General features: G+C 44.6%; 1 protein-coding gene across 4 annotated transcripts in view; it reads left to right on the top strand.

Moving 5' to 3' along the window:
* The window catches only part of sv2ca (synaptic vesicle glycoprotein 2Ca), a 209,698-nt gene that overhangs the window by 171,502 nt on the left and 16,879 nt on the right, over nt 1–21,317 (top strand). For all 4 annotated transcript variants that reach the window (XM_043707301.2, XM_043707310.2, XM_043707291.2 and 1 more), the window contains 5 exons: nt 8,230–8,318; nt 9,861–10,025; nt 10,638–10,771; nt 11,923–12,126; nt 15,050–15,209. In XM_043707301.2, coding sequence (XP_043563236.1) covers nt 8,230–8,318; nt 9,861–10,025; nt 10,638–10,771; nt 11,923–12,126; nt 15,050–15,209 — 752 coding nt within the window. The remainder of the gene's footprint in view (nt 1–8,229; nt 8,319–9,860; nt 10,026–10,637; nt 10,772–11,922; nt 12,127–15,049; nt 15,210–21,317) is intronic.

The raw sequence follows: 21,317 nt of genomic DNA on the forward strand, positions 1-21,317 counted from the left end.
TGGGGGAAGGGTGTGATGGGTCCGCAGTGGGGGAAGGGTGCGATGGGTCCGCAGTGGGAGAAGGGTGCAATGGGTCCGCAGTGGGGGAAGGCTGTGATGGGTCCGCAGTGGGGGAAGGGTGCGATTGGTCCGCAGTGGGGGAAGGGTGCGATGGGTCCGCAGTGGGGGAAGTGTGCGATGGGTCCGCAGTGGGGGAAGTGTGCGATGGGTCCGCAGTGGGGGAAGTGTGCGATGGGTCCGCATTGGGGGAAGGGTGCGATGGGTCCGCAGTGGGGGAAGGGTGCGATGGGTCCACAGTGGAGGAAGGGTGCGATGGGTCCGCTGTGGGGGAAAGGTGCGATGGGTCCGCAGTGGGGGAAGGGTGCGATGGGTCCGCAGTGGGGGTAGTGTGCGATGGGTCCGCAGTGGGGGAAGGGTGCGATGGGTCCGCAGTGGGGGAAGGGTGCGATGGGTCCGCAGTGGGGGAAGGGTGCGATGGGTCCGCAGTGGGGGAAGGGTGCGATGGGTCCGCAGTGGGGGAAGGGTGCGATGGGTCCGCAGTGGGGGAAGGGTGCGATGGGTCCGCAGTGGGGGAAGGGTGCGATGGGTCCGCAGTGGGGGAAGTGTGCGATGGGTCCGCAGTGGGGGCAGGGTGCGATGGGTCCGCAGTGGGGACAGGGTGCGATGGGTCCGCAGTGGGGGAAGGGTGCGATGGGTCCTCAGTGGGGGAAGGGTGCGATGGGTCCACAGTGGGGGAAGGGTGTGTTTGGTCCGCAGTGGGGGAAGGGTGTGTTTGGTCCGCAGTGGGGGAAGGGTGCGATCGGTCCGCAGTGGGGGAAGGGTGCGATGGGTCTGCAGTGGGGGAAGGGTGTGTTTGGTCTGCAGTGGGGGAAGTGTGCGATGGGTCCGCAGTGGGGGAAGGGTGCGATGGGTCCGGAATGGGGGAAGGGTGTGTTGGGTCCGCAGTGGGGGAAGGGTGTGTTGGGTCCGCAATGGGGGGAAGGTGCGATGGGTCTGCAGTGGGGGAAGGGTGTGTTTGGTCTGCAGTGGGGGAAGTGTGCGATGGGTCCGCAGTGGGGGAAGGGTGCGATGGGTCCGCAGTGGGGGTAGGGTGCGATGGGTCCGCAGTGGAGGAAGTGTGCGATGGTTCCGCAGTGGGGGAAGGGTGCGATTGGTCCGCAGTGGGGGAAGGGTGCGATGGGTCCGCAGTGGAGGAAGGGTGCGATGGGTCCGCAGTGGGGGAAGTGTGCGATGGGTCCGCAGTGGGGGAAGTGTGCGATGGGTCCGCAGTGGGGGAAGTGTGCGATGGGTCCGCAGTGGGAAGGGTGCGATGGGTCCGCAGTGGGGGAAGGGTGCGATGGGTCCGCAGTGGGGGAAGGGTGCGATGGGTCCGCAGTGGGGGAAGGGTGCGATGGGTCCGCAGTGGGGGTAGTGTGCGATGGGTCCGCAGTGGGGGTAGTGTGCGATGGGTCCGCAGTGGGGGAAGGGTGCGATGGGTCCGCAGTGGGGGAAGGGTGCGATGGGTCCGCAGTGGGGGAAGGGTGCGATGGGTCTGCAGTGGGGGCAGGGTGCGATGGGTCCGCAGTGGGGGAAGGGTGCGATGGGTCCTCAGTGGGGGAAGGGTGCGATGGGTCCACAGTGGGGGAAGGGTGTGTTTGGTCCGCAGTGGGGGAAGGGTGTGTTTGGTCCGCAGTGGGGGAAGGGTGTGTTTGGTCCGCAGTGGGGGAAGGGTGCGATCGGTCCGCAGTGGGGGAAGGGTGTGTTTGGTCTGCAGTGGGGGAAGTGTGCGATGGGTCCGCAGTGGGGGAAGGGTGCGATGGGTCCGGAATGGGGGAAGGGTGTGTTGGGTCCGCAGTGGGGGAAGGGTGTGTTGGGTCCGCAATGGGGGAAAGGTGCGATGGGTCTGCAGTGGGGGAAGGGTGTGTTTGGTCTGCAGTGGGGGAAGTGTGCGATGGGTCCGCAGTGGGGGAAGGGTGCGATGGGTCCGCAGTGGAGGAAGTGTGCGATGGGTCCGCAGTGGGGGAAGGGTGCGATTGGTCCGCAGTGGGGGAAGGGTGCGATGGGTCCGCAGTGGAGGAAGGGTGCGATGGGTCCGCAGTGGAGGAAGGGTGCGATGGGTCCGCAGTGGGGGAAGTGTGCGATGGGTCCGCAGTGGGGGAAGTGTGCGATGGGTCCGCAGTGGGGGAAGGGTGCGATGGGTCCGCAGTGGGGGAAGGGTGTGATGGGTCCGCAGTGGGGGAAGGGTGCGATGGGTCCGCAGTGGGGGAAGGGTGCGATGGGTCCGCAGTGGGGGAAGGGTGCGATGGGTCCGCAGTGGGGGAAGGGTGCGATGGGTCCGCAGTGGGGGAAGGGTGCGATGGGTCCGCTGTGGGGGAAAAGTGCGATGGGTCCGCAGTGGGGGAAGTGTGCGATGGGTCCACTGTGGGGGAAGGGTGCGATGGGTCCGCTTTGGGGGAAGGGTGCGATGGGTCCGTAGTGGAGGAAGGGTGCGATGGGTCCGTAGTGGGGGAAGGGTGCGATGGTTCTGCAGTGGGGGAAGGGTGCGATGGGTCCGTAGTGGGGGAAGGGTGCGATGGTTCTGCAGTGGGGGAAGGGTGCGATGGTTCTGCAGTGGGGGAAGGGTGCGATGAGTCCGCAGTGGGTTTTGTTTCCCAAGGATGTCATGTCAGAATCTGGGTGTGTAAGTAGAGTTGGGTAGGTTTATTTGGAGGGACGTGAGGTAAGTATGGAGTCAATGTAACATTTACTCAGATGTTAGCCCTGCTTTTTAATAATTTCATCAATTTAGTTTCATCACATCTGTCTGAATTCTCTGGTTGATGCTCAGTGTCGAGGAATTGTAGCGGAATATTCAGTTTCCTGGACAATTCCTTCAGGGAATGTTACATGGGGTCCTCACATGTATTCCCCCATGGATGCTGGGATAATCACTGTGACCATCGGAAAATCTGTAACAACATGGCAATAAATTTTCCATTCAGTAAGCTGGCGGAGCTGTCCATCAGGTAGCACCCTGTTGTGTAAATGCTCACTTGGATTCCTGCCTTATCCTCATAACCCGAGATTCCACTCTCCTTAAGAGCTCTATCCAGCTCTTTCTTGAAAATATCCAGAGATGGCCTCCACTGCCTCCTGGGGCAGAGCATTCCATATATCCACCACTCTCTGGGTGAAGAGGTTTCTCCTCAACTCTATTCTAAATGGCCTCCCCCTTATTTGTAAACTGTGTCCTCTGGTTCTGGACTCACCTATCAGCAGAAACATGCTTCCTGCTCCTCGGATGCTGCCTGACTGGCTGTGCTTTTCCAGCACCATACTCTTCGACAATGAGTTTATGCACTTTTTAGGCACAAGTATCCCTTTTCACAATTCCAAAAGGTATCTTCCTTTCACCAAAGCTGTTCCAGGGTCAAGCCCAAAGGGATACCTCATCCCTCCAGCGGGGAGAAGTATAATCATTATTCCGGCTCTCACCTCTTACACTATCTCACTCTCCTTTATACCCTACCCGCTCCCCATCCACCATTTAACAAATTTGCTCGACCTTATTCCCATGGCTCTTCATAGTATGTTGTCAACATTTTTGGGCTACTACCCTTCTCCTACCATGCCAACATATTGAATATCCTAAATGTGCATAGTTCCAATAATAAGAAACTCAACACCATCAGGACAAAACAGGCTGCTTGATTGGCAGCCCATCTAACACCATCAACGTTCACTGCTTCACCACCAACATACAGTAGCAGTAATGTATACCATCTCCAAGATACTGTGCAGCATCCAACAAGGTTCTTTAGACAATGGTCCAAAATCCACAACCTCCACCACTTTGAAGGCTAAGAGTAGCAGATACATTAGAACACCAGTAGCACCTCCAATATTTCCTCCCAAGATACATACTGCCCTGATTTGGAAGTATAACGCCATTCCTTTACTGTCTTTGGGTCATAATTTTGGATCTATCTCCCTAACAGCACTGTGGGTATCCCAACAGCCCAAGGACTGCAGCAGTTCACAATAGCAGTTTCCCACAAACCTTCTCCAAGACAACTAAAGATGGACAATAAATGCTGACCTAGCCAGCAATATCCATATTCTAAGGATGAATTTTAAAAATCTACAAGTACCCATACACATAAGAGAAAAAAAAAGAACTATTATTTAAATTTCTATCTTGCAGATGACATTCTATACATATAAATGGCCAGCTGCCTCCAGGAACTACAAGTGGTGAAAATGAGAGCGGCTGGCATTGTGGGCAGGACTTCCAATCCCTGGTAAATTCCGTAATGGAAGAGATGCTCTCTGTCCTGCCAAAAATCAGTGCTTGGGACTGCTTTAAGGATGATTTTTAACTATTTCCCACAAGCTGCAGAATGGTGAGAGATTGGGAAGTGTTGACGTCCAAAGGGATCTGGATGTCCCTGTTCATAAGTGATTGAAGGTTGATATGTGTGTTCACCATGCATTTAGGAAGGCACGTGATATGCTGACCATTATTGCAGGTGGATGAGTATACAGGACTAAAGAGGTCCTGCTGCTATTTTTAGAACCTTGGTGGAACTTGTTGGGAGCATTCTACACAGCTTTGGTCCCCTTACTCAGGATGGATATATTTGCTATCAAGGAAGTACAGCACAAGCTCACCAGACTATTTCCTGGATGGAGGAACTACACTTTGAGGAGACTGAACCTGTATTCTTCAGAGTTTCAAAAACTGAGAGGTGACCCAGTTGAAATTTAGGTCTTACAGTATAGATACATAAATGGTATTTCTACAGGCTGTGTGGTTTCCAAATAAGAGGCAAGTTATTTAGGACTGAGATAAGAAATTTCTTTACTCCATACATAGTTAAGGTTACTCCCAAGGACTGAGAAAGCTGTCTTTGACTACGTTCAAAACAGATTAATGGATTTTTGAATACTAATATCATCAAGAAATATGTATCATAGAAATAAAGATGTGAGTCGAATCACATACTTTTAGATGAAGTAACTGAGACTACGGATGAAAGGACTGAACAAGACAATAGTTAAGCCACTTTTGAAATATCGTGTTCAATTCTGGTCGTCTTGCTATAAAAAAGGGACATGGAAGATATAGAATGTAGTGAAATAGATGGTGACATCTTGAAAAATGTCCATATTACAGAGGAGGAATTGCTGGATGCCTTGAAACACATAAAAGTGGATAAATCTCCAGGACCTGATCAGGTGTACCCCAAAAATCTGTGGGAAGCTAGGGAAGTGATTGCTGGGCCCCTTGCTGAGATATTTGTCTCATCGATAGTCACAGGTGAGGTGCCGGAAGACTGGAGGTGGGCTGACGTAGTGCCACTGTTTAAGAAGGATAAGGACAGACTGGGGAACTATAGACCAGTGAGCCTGACGTCAGTGATGGGCAAGTTGTTGGAGGGAATCCTGAGGGACAGAATGTACATGTATTTGGAAAGGCAAGGACTGATTAGGGATAGTCAACATGGCTTTGTGCGTGGGAAATCATGTCTCACAAACTTGATTGAGTTTTTTGAAGAAGTAAAAAAGAGGATTGATGAGGGCAGAATGGTGGATGTGATCTATATGGACTTCAGTAAGGCATTCGACAAGGTTCCCCATGGGAGACTGATTAGCAAGCTTAGATCTCACGGAATACAAGGAGAACAAGCTGTTTGGAGTCAGAACTGGTTCAAAGATAGAAGACAGAGGATAGTGGTGGAGGGTTGTTTTCCATACTGGAGGCCTGTGACCAGTGGAGTGCCACAAGGATGGGTGCTGGGTCCTCTACTTTTCATCATTTCTATAAATGATTTGGTTGTGAGCATAAGAGGTATAAGTTAGTAAGTTTGCAGGTGACACCAAAATTGGAGGTGTAGTGGACAGCGAAGAAGGTTACCTCAGATTACAATGGGATCTTGATCAGATGGGCCAATGGGCTGAGAAGTGGCAGATGGAGTTTAATATAGATAAATGTGAAAATGTGAGGTGTTGCATTTTGGGAAAGCAAATCTTAGCGGGACTTATACACTTAATGGTAAGGTCCTAGTGAGTGTTGCTGAACAAAGAGATCTTGGAGTGCAGGTTCATAGCTCCTTGAAAGTGGAATCGCGGGTAGATAGGATAGTGAAGAAGGCATTTGGTATGCTTTCCTTTATTGGTCAGAGTATTGAGTACAGAGGTTGGGAGGTCATGTTGCGGCTGTACAGGACGTTGGTTAAGCCACTGTTGGAATATTGTGTGCAATTCTGGTCTCCTTCCTATCAGAAGGATGTTATGAAACTTGAAGGGGTTCAGAAAAGATTTATAAGGATGTTGCCAGAGTTGGAGCATTAGAGCTAAAGGGAGAGATTGACTAGGCTGGGGCTGTTTTCCCTGGGGCGTCTAAGGCTGAGGGATGACCTTATAGATGTATATGAAATCATGAGGGGCTTGTATAGGATAAATATACAAAGTCTTTTCTCTGGGGTGGGGTAAGTCCAGAACTAGAGGGCATAGATTTAGGGTGAGAAGGGAAGGATACAAAAGAGTTGAAACTTTATTGCTGGAACAGCACAGCAGGTCAGGCAGCATCCAGGGAACAGGAGATTCGACGTTTCGGGCACAGGCCCTTCTTCAGGCCTTTCCTGAAGAAGGGCCTGTGCCCGAAACGTCGAATCTCCTGTTCCCTGGATGCTGCCTGACCTGCTGTGCTGTTCCAGCAATAAAGTTTCAACTTTGATCTCCAGCATCTGCAGACCTCACTTTCTCCTCGAGGATACAAAAGAGACCTAAGGGGCAACATTTTCATGCAGAGGGTGGTACGTGTATGGAATGAGCATCCAGGGGAAGTTGTGGAGGCTGGTACGATTGCAACATTTAAAAGACATTTGGATGGGTATATGGATAGGAAGGGTTTGGAGGGATATGGGCCAGTTGCTGGCAGGTGGGGCTCGATTGAATTGGGATATCTGGTCAGCGTGGACAGTTTGGACCAAAGGGTCTGTTTCCATGCTGTACATCTTTATGACTCTATGACTCTAATTGCAGAAATCAGTGCTGAATTTTAACATTGATATTTTTATCATTTGCCACAAAACAAGATTTTGACTGTGAATGTGGCTGTGGCTAATTTGAAAATACAAGGAAGGATGGTCATTTCACTTGCTTTGTTGATTTAAGATGTCCCATCTCAAATGCAAGATTTCACGTGATTTTGACGGATTCCTGGTAGTTGACTTCTTGCACACGTGATTTCTCTAATGTCTCTTTATCCACCCTCTGCTGAATTTGACATCGTGGAGTGAACTCGGATGTGCTGTACTCAGGATTCTTACAACTCCCACCAACTGACAAGTGTTTATAACAATTAAAATACTTGTTATGTTGCCACAGGGAGGATGGGAAGTGTTTATCTGACTCCATAATATTCTTTCAGCGAAGCCCGATATTTAGTATTCAGGGGGATTTGCTTTCAGGCCTTCCAACAATAAAAAAAAGGCTTAATAATCTTTAAATGAGTGAGCTGGTGGCATGACAGCTCTCTTCTCTCTCAATTCAAATGAATGAGCCCCAGGGTTTCAATTTTAGACAGACCTCAGGCATCCCAATTCAGACGAAGGTTGTGGCTGCATTATATGAAGGGGGAAAGCTGTTTAACCATCTATTTTGTTTTGCTGTTCATCGCAATCAATGAGGTTGGGTAGAATCTTCTGCTGCTGGAGGTGGTGAACTTGAACATTTCATTAAATGGTTTGGTGGAATCCCCAGGCCCCACTGCCTTTTTGCTTCCACCAGAATTAAATTCTGGGCAGGAAAATCCAATGTCAGCCTGCCTGCTCCACTGCCAGTTGGGGCCTGAGAATGGCCAAGAAAGAACTGCTTTTACAGATCTCTACTCATCTCAGTGGTACAGCTGCAGGTAAACCCCTTGCCACCTGGGGTCTTAATTCAAGGAGCCAGCCTTGAATTGCTGGTAGACTTGCCAATGCCAGGTTGAGGTGTGACTGAGTGGGCCTGCCCTTGGGGACAGTGCAGGCCTCTCACCAGCTCACCAGCTGGTCTGGTGAGATCACCGCTGTCTCCACAAGGTTCCACCTGTTTTTACTGATTGGTCACTCAAGTCCAGAAACATGAAACCTAAGTCTACTGCACTCTGTGGTAAGCTGGTGAATGCTTACCCCTTACTAGCACATTTATGTCCATTACGATAAGAGAAAAGAACATAATTACATGGATCTTGAGTCAAATGATATGCATTGTCTATGTTCTCAGATTTGGATGACTTTCATGCGATGTTTTGACTATCCTGTGAAGAAAAATACCATTATGCTGATTATAGTTTGGACAACTTTGTCATTTGGGTAAGACTTCCTATTGTTGAAAATCATTAACTACAACTTAGCTGTGTAATAAATGTTTTGATCATTGTGTGATTTTAAATTACTTAAATCAAAAAGTAGATGTGTTCTGGTCCACTGTGTGATTACCATAATTTTTTTATTATTCATTCATGGGATGAAGGCATTGCTTACTAGGCCAGCATTTATTGCCCATCCCTAATAGCCCAGCGGGCAGTTAAGAGTCAGCCACATTGCTATGGGTCTGGAGTCACATATAGGCCAGACCTTGTAAGGGTGAAGTTTCCTTGTCTAAAGGACATTAGTGAATCAGATGGGGGTTTTTTTCCTGACAATTGACAATAGATTTATGGTCATCATTAGAGTATTAATTCTAGATTTTTATTGAATTCAAATTTCCCCATCTGCCATGGTGGTATTCAAACCCAGGTCCCCAGAACCCTGCCTGAGTGTCTGGATTAACAATCCAGTGATAATACCACCAGACCATTGCCTTCTTAATCCATATGTGAAGCACAATGGAGAGTTTAACGACAGTAGTTCAAAATAGGTTATGAACTTGCTCCATTCACATGAGTTCCCAAAGTAGGAAGGGAAAAAAAATACTTTCAAAGGGTATTTTTCTAGACCAGAAAAGTCAAGTGAATATTTATAATTATAATCCAAAAAAATGTTATTTGGTATCTTCTCTGTTGGCTGAGTGAGTAAATGCATCCCATTGTGTACTGTTGATCCATGCTGAAATATTCCTAGTTCACTCCCAATCGAGTTATTACAATCAGTGTTCCCACCAGAGATGCGTGGTCACGCAGCAATCAGTGGGTCAAACTGGTGACATATAACTAATGATCCCTTTAAAATACACATGCACCCTGAGCCACACCACAATCTTAAAGGAACCACACAGTGCAACAAAACAACCCTGTACAGCAAAGTGAAATTAGAGGGAACATTGGTTAGAATTCCCAATTGTCTTCTTGGTCCAGACAAGAGGAAATTACTTGGGATTTCTGCAGCTGAGCACTGGCTGGAACATGTACTGGAGCGTTCTGGCCTGTGTGGATCCCACATGGGGACAGACAATCTGGTGCCTCACGCAGAGAGCCTTTATCGCGCACACTATATTTCAGCCAACGTAGCCTCTTTAAGAAAATTGGATGAGAATTGCCAACAACTGTTTGGTCACATTGTGACAAAGTAGAGAGAGCACTTAGCATATATGTTTTAGACAAAAATAGAATTTAGATTTTTCTTTAAATTTCCAACAGTTGTTCTGGTACATTTTAAGCCCATCTTGTTCCTACCCATGGTTTGCAGTAGTCAGTTAATTAATCAATTATGAAACCATCCATTATTGTATCATCCCATTATGCTTTCTATTATTTGCTCTCAAGCATTACTAAACAGATTTAATTGTATAAACAGCAAAGCATTGTAGTAAATTGTTTCCTGTGCTTCAGTTAATGTGAAAGCACTATCCTTCTGCTCTTATTTATATATCTTCTGGCAGACGCACAACTTTTAGCCTATTCTGTTATTTTTAAGCTACTATGGTCTCTCTGTCTGGTTCCCTGATGTCATCAAACACCTTCAGGCTGACGAGTATGCATCCCGAGTGAAAAGGTTTTATGGCGAAAGAGTTGTGGATTTTGTGTTCAACTTTACTCTGGAAAACCAGATCCACACGAACGGAGAGTACATCAGGGACAGGTCAGGAATGACTAAATCCTTCACCTTCATGCATTCACAGTATAAAAATGCATTATGGAGAAATCATTGGGAATCCAAGGTCTCAGTGTCAATATTCAGACTTCGGGACTGGGAGCCACTAGATAGCTTCTACCATCTAATCCAGACATTTCCAAACTGAGGGGCTGTAGCATTTTTACTTAATACAGATTTAAGGCCCTTTATTAATTATATCTGGAACGTGACTGCTGAATTAAGCTAATGAAAATATTGTTCCTTAGAAAGACATCTTAAGGCCGATTCAGCTTGTTTGGCTATATACAAGGAAGAAAGGACTCCTTTACAAAAAAGGTCATGATGTAGAGATGCCGGTGTTGGACTGGAATGGATAAAATCACAAGTCACACGCCACCAGGTTATAGTCCAACAGGTTTATTTGAAATCATAGGCTTTCAGAGCGCTGCTCCTTCGTCAGGTGAAGTGTCTTCTGATTTCAAATAAACCTGTTGGTCTATCACTTGGTGTTGCATGATTTCTGACTTTGGCAAAAAAGAGATAGATAACCTTTTTTTTCAGAAAAGAGAGTATTCAACAAACGTGATGAATGCCAAACAGCATTTTCTTTTTTAATAGGTTTACTATTATGAAGTTTAAAGCAGTAACATTTGAAGATTCCCTCTTTAAGAACTGCTACTTTGAAGATGTGACATCATTAAGTACATATTTTAGGAACTGCACATTTAATGAAACTTTATTCTATAATACAGGTAGGTGGGCAAATTGTGACCTTGATGACGAACTTGTTATTTTTCTATGTCTAATTTCTTGGGTATTCATTCCATGCCCAAATTTGTTTATGAAACTCTTTTGTTGTCATTGGCTCCAAATTTCCTTGCTTACAAACTTGTTAGCTGCAGAAGATCATGTCCTCCAGACAATACAATGAAGAATGTATCTCATTTACAAATTGCAAGTAGACGTAAGCACAGTTTCAGTGAGATTACCTGTGCCCAGCCTTAGCCATAATCATACAAACAGGTATGTGAAATCTCAGTCTTTGGTGGGCCACCTGTAGTGGTGATGTTCACAGAGCCCTTTCAAAGACCAGTATGCCTCCATTCAGCTCACCACATCAACACCCATCTTTGCACCAGCCCATGGATACCTTTTGCCCTTATGGAAATTCACAGCAATGGTACGAACTCTCACAACTGCAGTTACAGTAAGAGATTGTGGAATTCCTGAAGAATTTCCAAACGGTTGTATTTCATGCTACTGAACTGAGATTGAGCCTGATTAGGTTCAGTTTTCTAATTCATCAGTAAACTCTGTCACATCTGAATTAAGAGTGGTCACAAATCCATGTTTATTTTGATAATGTTGGATAAAAGTATTTTGGAGTGGAAACAAAAGTGAATGTGTATGGTGGTATGAGGTGAAGGTGGGATTCTCTCTTCCAAGTTTGACATTTGTTTCTTAGTGCAGTGTTAATAAGGAAATCTTTTTGTGAGCTATTTTTAAAACAGAAATTAACTACTTGTCTTAGACACCTGTCTTTAAATAGCTGACAGAGGTCTGCCATATATTTACATTCATTACAGTTTTACAGGGCCAGCTTAAATTCTGAAGCCTCGAACTATCCCCTTACAATGAACAGAAAAAAGTCTAATAAAACATAAATTTGCAAATTGTCTGCTAAGGTTGGCGTGGAAACCTTTTTAAAATAATGAACTGTGTAGTTTTCCAATCATGCTTGCCTTATTTACACTCTTCAATTTATCTTGGTTGTGGTTTAAAGAGAGAATTTTAATGGAAAATAAGAAGGAGGAAATGCCAACCATTCAGCTATTTAATTAACCATTTTAGTTTTTAAATCAGTGCCAGCGATAAATAAATATGTTTCTTCATTTTCCTTTAGATCTCGATAAATCTAAATTCATTGATTGTCAGTTCATCAATACCACATTTCTTCACAATAAAGAAGGCTGCCAGATTAACTTTGATGAGGACTACAGTGCATACTGGATCTATTTTGTCAACTTCCTTGGTACACTAGCAGTATTGCCAGGCAACATTGTATCTGCACTCCTCATGGACAGGATTGGCCGCTTGACGATGTTAGGTACAATTTATCTTTTATTTTTAATATATTTAAATACCCTTCTGAACAGTTCATCCTATATTTTGTACCACTAGCATGGGAATAAGATTGAAGGTGATCACAATTTGATTTTAAACTTGTCTTTGTAAGGTTGTTTTGCTAAATATTTGGTGCATGAGCGTAGACTACCATCGCTAAGCTGACCTTGAGCTGTATAAATTAGGTAGATGCCAGGTTTAATGTTTGGATACACCCAGGATGTTGGTGAGGCCATTACAAATTATCAGTCTCGCTGGATATCTCGCGTGATTCTGCTACATTTAGTGCCATAGCCCACATCATTTAGATCCTGTTAAGCTTCCACACAGTAACTTTTTGTTCTCCATTGCCATTTTGTATCATTAATAGCTTTATGAGACAATCATCAACTTTCAAGAGTTTTCATCTTACTCAAAGAAAGTTGTGATTCCAGCTATCGGAGTAGCTTAAGACATTGAAACATGAAGAAATATGAATTTGTCAAATACGTACATACAAAATGAGATTATAAATTGAATAATATAAAGAATCCCATTTCGCAATTCTGATATTCCTGGGTGATCGCTGGCTCCGTAGTGCATGATATAAACTCACATTTCAAAGTAGGAGAAATCTTTCATAATATCCAACAATTCCTTGATTAACCTTAGAATTAGGTTATTTTGAACATAGATGATTTGATGTTCCAGCTGGAAACTACTGTCTCAACTTTTAATTCTTCATGGAACAACAGCATTTATATAGTTGGAATAGTAATCCACTTTTTATCTGAGATTTACTGTTTATACTTCTGTGATAGGAGTCAGCCATTAAGACCCCTTGAGTCTTCTGTGCCATTTAATTATCATGGTGGATCTGTATCTTAACTTTAGTCAAACTGGATTCTTATATTTTGTCTTGTTCGGAGATCCAAAAGATCCCAGTTAATAGATTCTATTTATGCTAAAATAAGATTTCCAGATATAATGAATATGAATGAACTAACTTACTGTCAGGACACATCTGAGCCATTTTCAAACTGGCCTTTGATTATCAATGCCATCACTTAGCTCATGATTATATCCTTCTTCAACATCTGCACTGTCTTTTCAATATTTTATCTTCCCATAACATCCCACACCTGCATTTTCTGCTCTTCTCATTCTAATCACTTCACTGCTAATTCTTGAACTAATTCACTTAGGCCATGCCCACTTCCAACTGCCTTCCTATTGTTTATGCCTCTAAATAAAACTGATAAACATCTTATCTTGTGCTGGAGGGTGAAAGTCAGTAGAGTGTCAGACAACAATAAATATTTCATTAGTCTCTGGAATGGGTAGTGGTTCTTCTGGAAGGTAACATGGCTCTCTGCTTTGGGGATGTAGAGTTGGATTTTTCTGTGTTGAAGCGGTGACAATGTGTTCATCTTGCTCTTCGGACTCTGTGCTAACCACACAGCCACTTGTTGGGCCAGGGGCAATGAAAGGTGCAGGACATTCTCCTGTCAGGATTCCATGCTGCCTAGTCAGAGCACCCTGCTGAGAGTCCAGAAAATCCTAATAGAGTCCTCTAGAGGTGGTGGAGGATGTTCATGAAGCAGAAAAGGCTCCAAGGTGAAGGAAGCTAATGGTCTGTAAACCTCGGCAACAACCGAGGCAAAGGCTGTGTTTTGGGGGCTGCATTGAAAGGCAAGGAGGCCTCTTTTGTATCCTTTCACTCCATCACTCGAGATTAGAGCCATCCCACTAGTATTCCAGGACTAATACCACCTCTCCCCAATCAGATGGGAGAAATATTCGCTGAGAACCCATATCCAGCCCACTGTTCAGATCCCCCCATTCTCAAACCCCATTCATCCACCTTCACACGTATGTTCTCTCTATGGAACAGTTGAAGACAAGGTAGACAGCTTAAAATTAGCTGTCCATTTTAGAACTGTGCCCACTGACCAGCTCACATTGGATGATTGCAACCAGATTGCAGTAGGTGACGTTTCTTGCAGTTGCCTTAACTGGGAGATGCTGGGTGAGTGTTCAGTGCAAACTGTCCGGTGGATTCCTCCTATTAATTGGATTTTTGAAGGTTAGACATAGATGGAGGGATCTTTCCCTGGGAATAAGAACATCAGGACAAAGTGATCTGCATTGTTCATGCATATTTTGACTGAACAACAAGAAAGAATCACATTGCTATCTTACCACCTGGTTTGCCAGGAGAAGTAAATACATGATTCAGAAGGCTGGTGAGTTACAGGAGAAATAAAATTATGCAGTGACCTTGCTCATTTGTTAAGCTTTATGATGCTGAGGGTTTTCTCTTGCCTATTGGAATTAAACAGACCCACGCACTCAAGGGAAATCCCTGGATTGTGACTGATCAAATGGAGAAGATTCCTTCGAACTGACACCAAACACATTGAGGGGCTTCATTAGAAATGTGCAGAATGAAGTTGAGTTGTTAAAGGCAACGCACACTCGTCTTTTCAACCACCACATACCGTTCCCACCTAATTCACATGGTCAACAGATCACATTTTAGACTGATCAGCCATTTCAGAACCAGCCAAAACGGAGCAGAAGCAAGTCTTGTTTCTGATTTCCTAAGATGACGATTTGTGGAAGTTTGCAATGCACCAATTGGCAGTTGCATTTCCAACATCATAGAAATGAACACAATTCAGTCAGTACATTCTTAACTGTAAAGTGCTTTCAGAAGTCTTGAGATTATGTGAAACTACGTAAATGCATGACCTTTGTTTTAGTGACTTGGGCAGAATGCCCTGTGATTATTTTTATTCCTGTAAGACCACTTTTACCCAAAACATTAAGTTGTCATCCTTACAGATACTGATGACATTGTGAATTTCCAGCAGTTTCTATGGTTATTTGACATTGACTACCTGTTGGTCTTTGACCCCCTGTAGGTGGATCCATGGTTCTGTCTGGGATCAGCTGTTTTTTCCTGTGGTTTGGGACCAGTGAAGCCATGATGATTGGAATGCTCTGCCTATACAACGGTCTGACCATTTCGGCCTGGAACTCCCTTGACGTGATCACTGTAGAGCTTTTGCCAACTGACAGGAGGTTAAGTATACAGTGTGCCACTTATATCCTTTAAATCCATGTATCATTCCCAGTGTTGAGGCAATCATGTGGATTTGTAAACGATCAGAGCCTGCTGACAAGCACCTGAGCTTTAGATATCTAAATAAAAGAAATACTGTCAAAGCTTTTCATTTTTACATGTATAAGGACAGACACAAGAATGCCAAATTTCAAAGGGAATAATAATTTATATTGGCAACTCTGATGGGTCAAGACTTAACATGGAGAATGCACCAGGGAATGCACCATTGTTTTCCTTGTTCTGTTTAGTTAAGAAGAGGTGCAATGGTTGGACTTGTTTGTTCTGTGTGCAGAGGACAGGTCCCTGTGTATGAATTCATGCAGCTATTAGCAATCTGCCCCCGGGAAGCCTCTAGAGGGGGAGAGAATAAACAAACAGGCAGCTATCACCTTTGAAGAGGGACACAGTTTGGGTGCCCATTAAAGAGAGAGTCTCCATTGAGACTGTTGCTTACATTGCGTTGTGTTCATTCCCTACCACTAATAAAATAACAATGACAGGGAGAGGAAGTCTTAAGTGGCCTCAGTTTGCCCAAAGGTGAACAGATGAGCTGACACCTACCCCATCAGTGAAGTCCCAGTGGAAAGGGGTAAGCAACAGACCTGGCACCTCTGCCATGCTAGCTGATTTTATACCCCTGCAAACAGCCAAGCCAGTTTCTGGGTGGGAACGTATAACATTCCGGTCAATGTATCTTTGTTGTAGGGATTGGATAAAGCTGGATGCTCGAAAAGAAATGTACTAAATTCCACCAGTACCAAGTTTTGTAAGAAAATATATCACTTCCAGATTGGCAAATGTGGCTCAACATTTCAATTCCCCCTCCCACTCCACCAAGGATATGCAGGTCTTTGGACTCCTCCATCGCCAGACCACAACAAAACGACGGTTGGAGGAAGAGCGCCTCATCTTCCGCCTAGGAACCCTCCAACCACAAGGGATGAACTCGGATTTCACCAGTTTCCTCATTTCCCCTCCCCCCACCTTGTCTCAGTCAAATCCATCGAATTCAGCACCGCCTTCCTAACCTGCAATCTTCTTCCCGACCTCTCCGCCCCCACCCCAGTCTGACCTATCACCCTCACCTTGACCTCTTTCCACCTATCACATTTCTGACGCCCCTCCCCCAAGTCCCTCCTCCCTACCTTTTATCTTAGCCTGCTGGACAAACTTTCCTCATTCCTGAAGAAGGGCTTATGCCCGAAACGTCGATTCTCCTGTTCCCTGGATGCTGCCTGACCTGCTGCGCTTTTCCAGCAACACATTTTCAGCAAATGACACATTATCAAAGCTAGCGAGCCAGATTTTCCACCAATTACTGACATTTTTATGAGTCACTCAGTTGTTGGTTCACACCAGGAACTTAACCTGAGGTGAATCCCTCAGTTGCGCACTCATGCAGATGAGAAATATCCAATGGCACTATTCCAGAGTAAGGAGGGGTAGTTCTCCAGTGTGTCTTGGCCAGTTTTAACCCTCCATTAACAACTGATAAGTATGTCATCTAGTGGCTATCTAATTGTTGGTTGTGAGAGCATGTAAATTGGCTACTTTTTCATTTCATACATTTACAACAGTGACAATAATTCATAAAATACCTTGTTGTTTGGAAAGACTTTTAGGACATGCAAAGGTTTGGAAAGGTATTAGAAATGCAAGTCTTTCTGGCATTTCATTTCTACATCACCCATTTGAGCTACACTTGTAGTTTAAGGGAAGAAAAAATACCTGTTTCATTTGTCAAATAGGAACTGGTATAACACACATATAACAAATATATAAAAGACAACGTCACCTAGTCTTATTTAGGTAAGGGTAAGAATTCCCACCCGGGAGAAAATCCTGTCTCTCGGATAACCAGTCAAACAGCCCGCACCCAACAGCGCCATCAGGACAAGTGGTCATTGCTGGGACTACAGCCTCTCCTCAACTCCAGTGGACCTGAATGAGAGATTGAAATGGGCTTTTCCAATAGACAGAGTCTGACAAGCCTCAGCATGAATCTCCAAAGGGTGGGTCATATGATACCTGACTGTATGGAATCCACTTGCTAGCAAACTCTGAGCGAGCGGAATGGAATGTAAAATTCCCTCAATGATGTGGGCGTTGATGAAGGAGCCTGATGAAGAAGCAGCGCTCTGAAAGCTAGTGTGCTTCCAAATAAACCTGGTGTTGTGTGATTTTTAACTTTGTACACTCCAGTCCAACATCGGCATCTCCAAATCATGGCAACAATAATGGTTCTCTGAGAAAGCAGGATGGGCAAGAATTATTGACCTGCCCGTGTATCCCAAAAATATGGGAAAGGCTTCTGCAAGTTGTTTGGGCTGTTTAAGGCTGGGAAATCTTTTATTTTGCACCAATCAGGAATTCTGTGCCTGAACTGGTGATGGAAACAGATTCAGTCGTAACTTTCCAAAGGAAATGAGATAAAATGGGAGAAGTAAAGGTTTGAAGGGGAGTATGGAAAGAGAAGAGGGTTGGAACTCATTGATTTGCTCTTTTTAAGGGCTGGTGCCAATATGATGGGCCAAATGGTCTCCCTCTATGTTGGATGATGTGATTAGCGTAACTGTAACCCTGGATGGATGAGAAATGATTGGGCAAAAGTAGTTAAATAGGCAATTATGTGAAACCTTACCCTAACCTGCTGTAAATACATTAGTTTTCCTTTTAACTGTGGTGGCCTTTGGGGTCTTGTGCTGGGTCTATGATTATAATATGTAGGAGAGGCTTATTCTTGGTATTTTGTCAGCCTTCTGAATATAATACTGGTCTGCTGGACTTTCTAGGACTTTGAAAACTGTCAGCCATGGTGAAGTGGGCTGCAGTCAAAACCTGTAAGCATCCATTTTTGAGAGCATTGTTTGCATGGAAGGTTACTTGCCCAACCCCTTAAGCAAATCTTTGACCTCGATTGGTCTACCCTCCCCCAAACCAGTGATCCTTCCCAAGCGAACCTCCCTTCTAATTACCAATCCAATCCTCCTTCAATAATCCTCGATCTTTCTTGGTTGCTGGGGACCACTTAAAACTGTCCTAAGAAGTACTATTTCTCCACAGGTTTTCTTACTTGTCTTTTGTCTAGCTTTCTGCAGGGCAAGAAATGGATTTGAAGAATCATAGTGAAGTCTTTCCATGATCTTCACGTTCCTAGGATTTTGAGGATTCCTGACTATTTACAAATGCACAACCGCTGGCTCCCCTGCCTTTGCATGAACATTGGGACTTATGATTCTATATTTCATGTCTGTACAGTTGTCAAATATTGCTTTAGTTTGAGACTGCAAAGGTATAGTGTTATAAATATAGTGTGAAGCAGGTCTTAGATCCATGTTGTTTATATGGACTTTATTCCACACGGTAGACTAATTAGTAAGGTTAGATCCACGTGGAATTCAGGGTGAGCTTGCCAATTGGATACAAAATTGACTTGATGGTAGGAGACAGAGGGAGGTGATAGAGGGTTATTTTTTGGAATGGAGGCCTGTGACCAGCGGTGTTCCACAGGAATTGGTACTGGGTCCTCTTTTAGTTGTCATTCATACAAACAATTTGGATGAGAATATAAGAGGCATGGTTACTAAATTTGTATGTGGTATAGTGGTGCTATAGTGGGCACTGAAGAAACTTACCTGAGATCTTGATCTACTGTGTCAATGGGCTGGGGAGTGAAGCTTGGAATTTAATTTGGATAAATGTGAGGTATTGCATTTTGGTTAAAATCAACAATGGCAGGAATTAGTTAGCAGAAGAACAATGGCAGAAACTGTATACAGTTAATGGTAGGACTCTGGGTAGCGTTGTAGGACAGAGAGACCTAAGGGTTCAGGTACATAACTTTTTGAAATTTCATCACAGGTAGACAGGGTGGTTAAGAAGGCATTTATCAAGCTTGACTTCATTGCTCAGACCTTTGAATATACGAGTTGGGATGTCATGTTAACAGGTCATTGATGAGGCCTCTTCGGGAGTATTGTGTGCAGTTCTGGTTGCCCTGCTGGAAGAGGGATATTATTAAATTGGAGAGGGTTCAGTATAGATTTAGCAGGATGTTGCCAGGAATGGAGGGTTTGAGTTATAAAAACAGGCTGGATAGGCTGGGATATTTTCACTGGAGAGTAGGAGGTTGAGGGCTGACCTTATAGAGGTTATAAGATCATGAGGTGAATTGCAAGAGTCTTTTTGCTAGGGTGGAGGAGTTCAAAACTAGGGGGCATATTTTTAAGTTGAGAGGAGTAAGTTTTGCAAAGAACATGAGGTGCAACCTTTTCACACAGAGGGTAGTTCACGTGTGGAATGAACAGCCAGAGGAAGTGGTGGATGGAGATATAATTGCAAGACATTTGGCTAAGTAAAATAATATGAAAGGTTTGGAGGGATATAAGCCAAAACAGCCAAATGGGACTAGTTTAGTTTGGCAACATGTCGGCGTGAACTAGTTGGACCGAACGGTCTATTTCCATGCTGTATGACTCTATGAGAGGTGACAAAGAAGCAAATAAGCGAAGGTAGTGGTGGAAGTTCAGTCAGCTTATAATCAGTTTTACATTTCTGACAGCACCTCTGTAGCAATATGTAATCATCTTTGTGTTTATTATTATTAATAATAAGCTGGATACGAAGTGTGCTTTAGTCGTCTGCAAGCAGCTTCCATAATTAACTTTTGTCCACATCCTATTAGTTGCACTCGTGTGAAAAACCAATCAGCTATACTCCAGCAGGATTTTAAAATGAGTACAGATACACAACAATAATTTTTATGATGCTGTTAAGAAAACAAACATCAAATAATTACATGATTGCCCAGCTACATAGTTGAATTATTTTTGGATAGCATTTCAGCTGCTTTTGCAGATGCCTTAGAGCAGTTTCCTCACTTCAGGCACTTTCCATGTATTGAGTTGCCTTTGTGACATTTTTATTTATCACTCATGGGACTTGGTGTTGCTGGCTGGCAAGCATTCATTGCTCGTTCCTCGTTGTCCTTGAGAAGGTGATGTTGAGCTACCTTCTTGAACCGCTGCTGTCCTCATGCTATAGGTTAACATACAATGCCGTTAGGATGGAATTCCAGGATGTTGACCCAGTGAAGGAATGGTGATATATTTCCAAGTCAAGATGGTGAGTGGTTTGGAGGGGAAAATGCAGGTGGTATATCTGCTGCTCATGTCCTTCCAGATAGAAGTGGTTGTGGTTTGGAAAGTACTGGCTAAGGATCTTTGGTGAATTTCTGCAGTACACCTTGTAGATAGTACACACTGCTGCTGCTGAGCATTGGTGATGGAGTGAGTGGATGCTTCTGAGTGTTGTTGGAGCTTCACTCATCCAAGCAAGTGGGAGTATGCTGTCACACTCCTGACTTGTGCCTTGTAGATGGTAGACAGCTATGCAGCGACAGGAGCTAAGTTACTCACCACAGTAGTACTCCAAGCCTCTGATGTGATCTTGTAACCACTGTGTTCATGTGGTGAGTCCAGTTGATTTTCTGGTCAATGGTAACCTCCAGGATATTGATTCCAGTAGTGGTAGCACCATTGAATGTCAAGTGGCGGTGGTTAGCTTGTCTCTTATTGGTGATGGTGATTACCTAGCATTAGTGTGGCATAAATGTTTCTTGCCACTTGTCAGCCGAAGCCTGAATATTGTCTATATCTTGTTGCATTTGAACATGGATCACTTATACTGATCCATTAGTTGTGGAATCATTTAGCTCTGTCTATCACTTGCTGCCTATGCTGTTTGGCATGCAAGTAGGCCTCTTTGGTAACTTCACCAGGTTGACACCTTATTTTCGGGTATGTGTGATGCTGCTCCTGGCCTTCCCTCTTGCACTCTCAGAGGTTGAACCCCTGACTTGATGGTGATGGTGGAGTGAGGGATGTGCTGGGCCATGAGGTTACAGGTTGCTTTGGAGTACAATTCTGTTGCTGCTGATGGCCCACAACACCTGATCAAGGCCCAGTCTTGAATTTCTAGATCTGTTCAAAGTCTGTCCCATTTAGCACAGTGATAGTGCCACACAATATGGTGGAGGATATTCTCAATGTGAAGGCAGGAGTTTG

The sequence above is a fragment of the Chiloscyllium plagiosum genome, unplaced genomic scaffold, assembly GCF_037043375.1.
Source record: "Chiloscyllium plagiosum isolate Xiang-an unplaced genomic scaffold, Cpla_swu_hap1 HiC_scaffold_2, whole genome shotgun sequence".
Lineage (NCBI taxonomy): Eukaryota > Metazoa > Chordata > Chondrichthyes > Orectolobiformes > Hemiscylliidae > Chiloscyllium > Chiloscyllium plagiosum.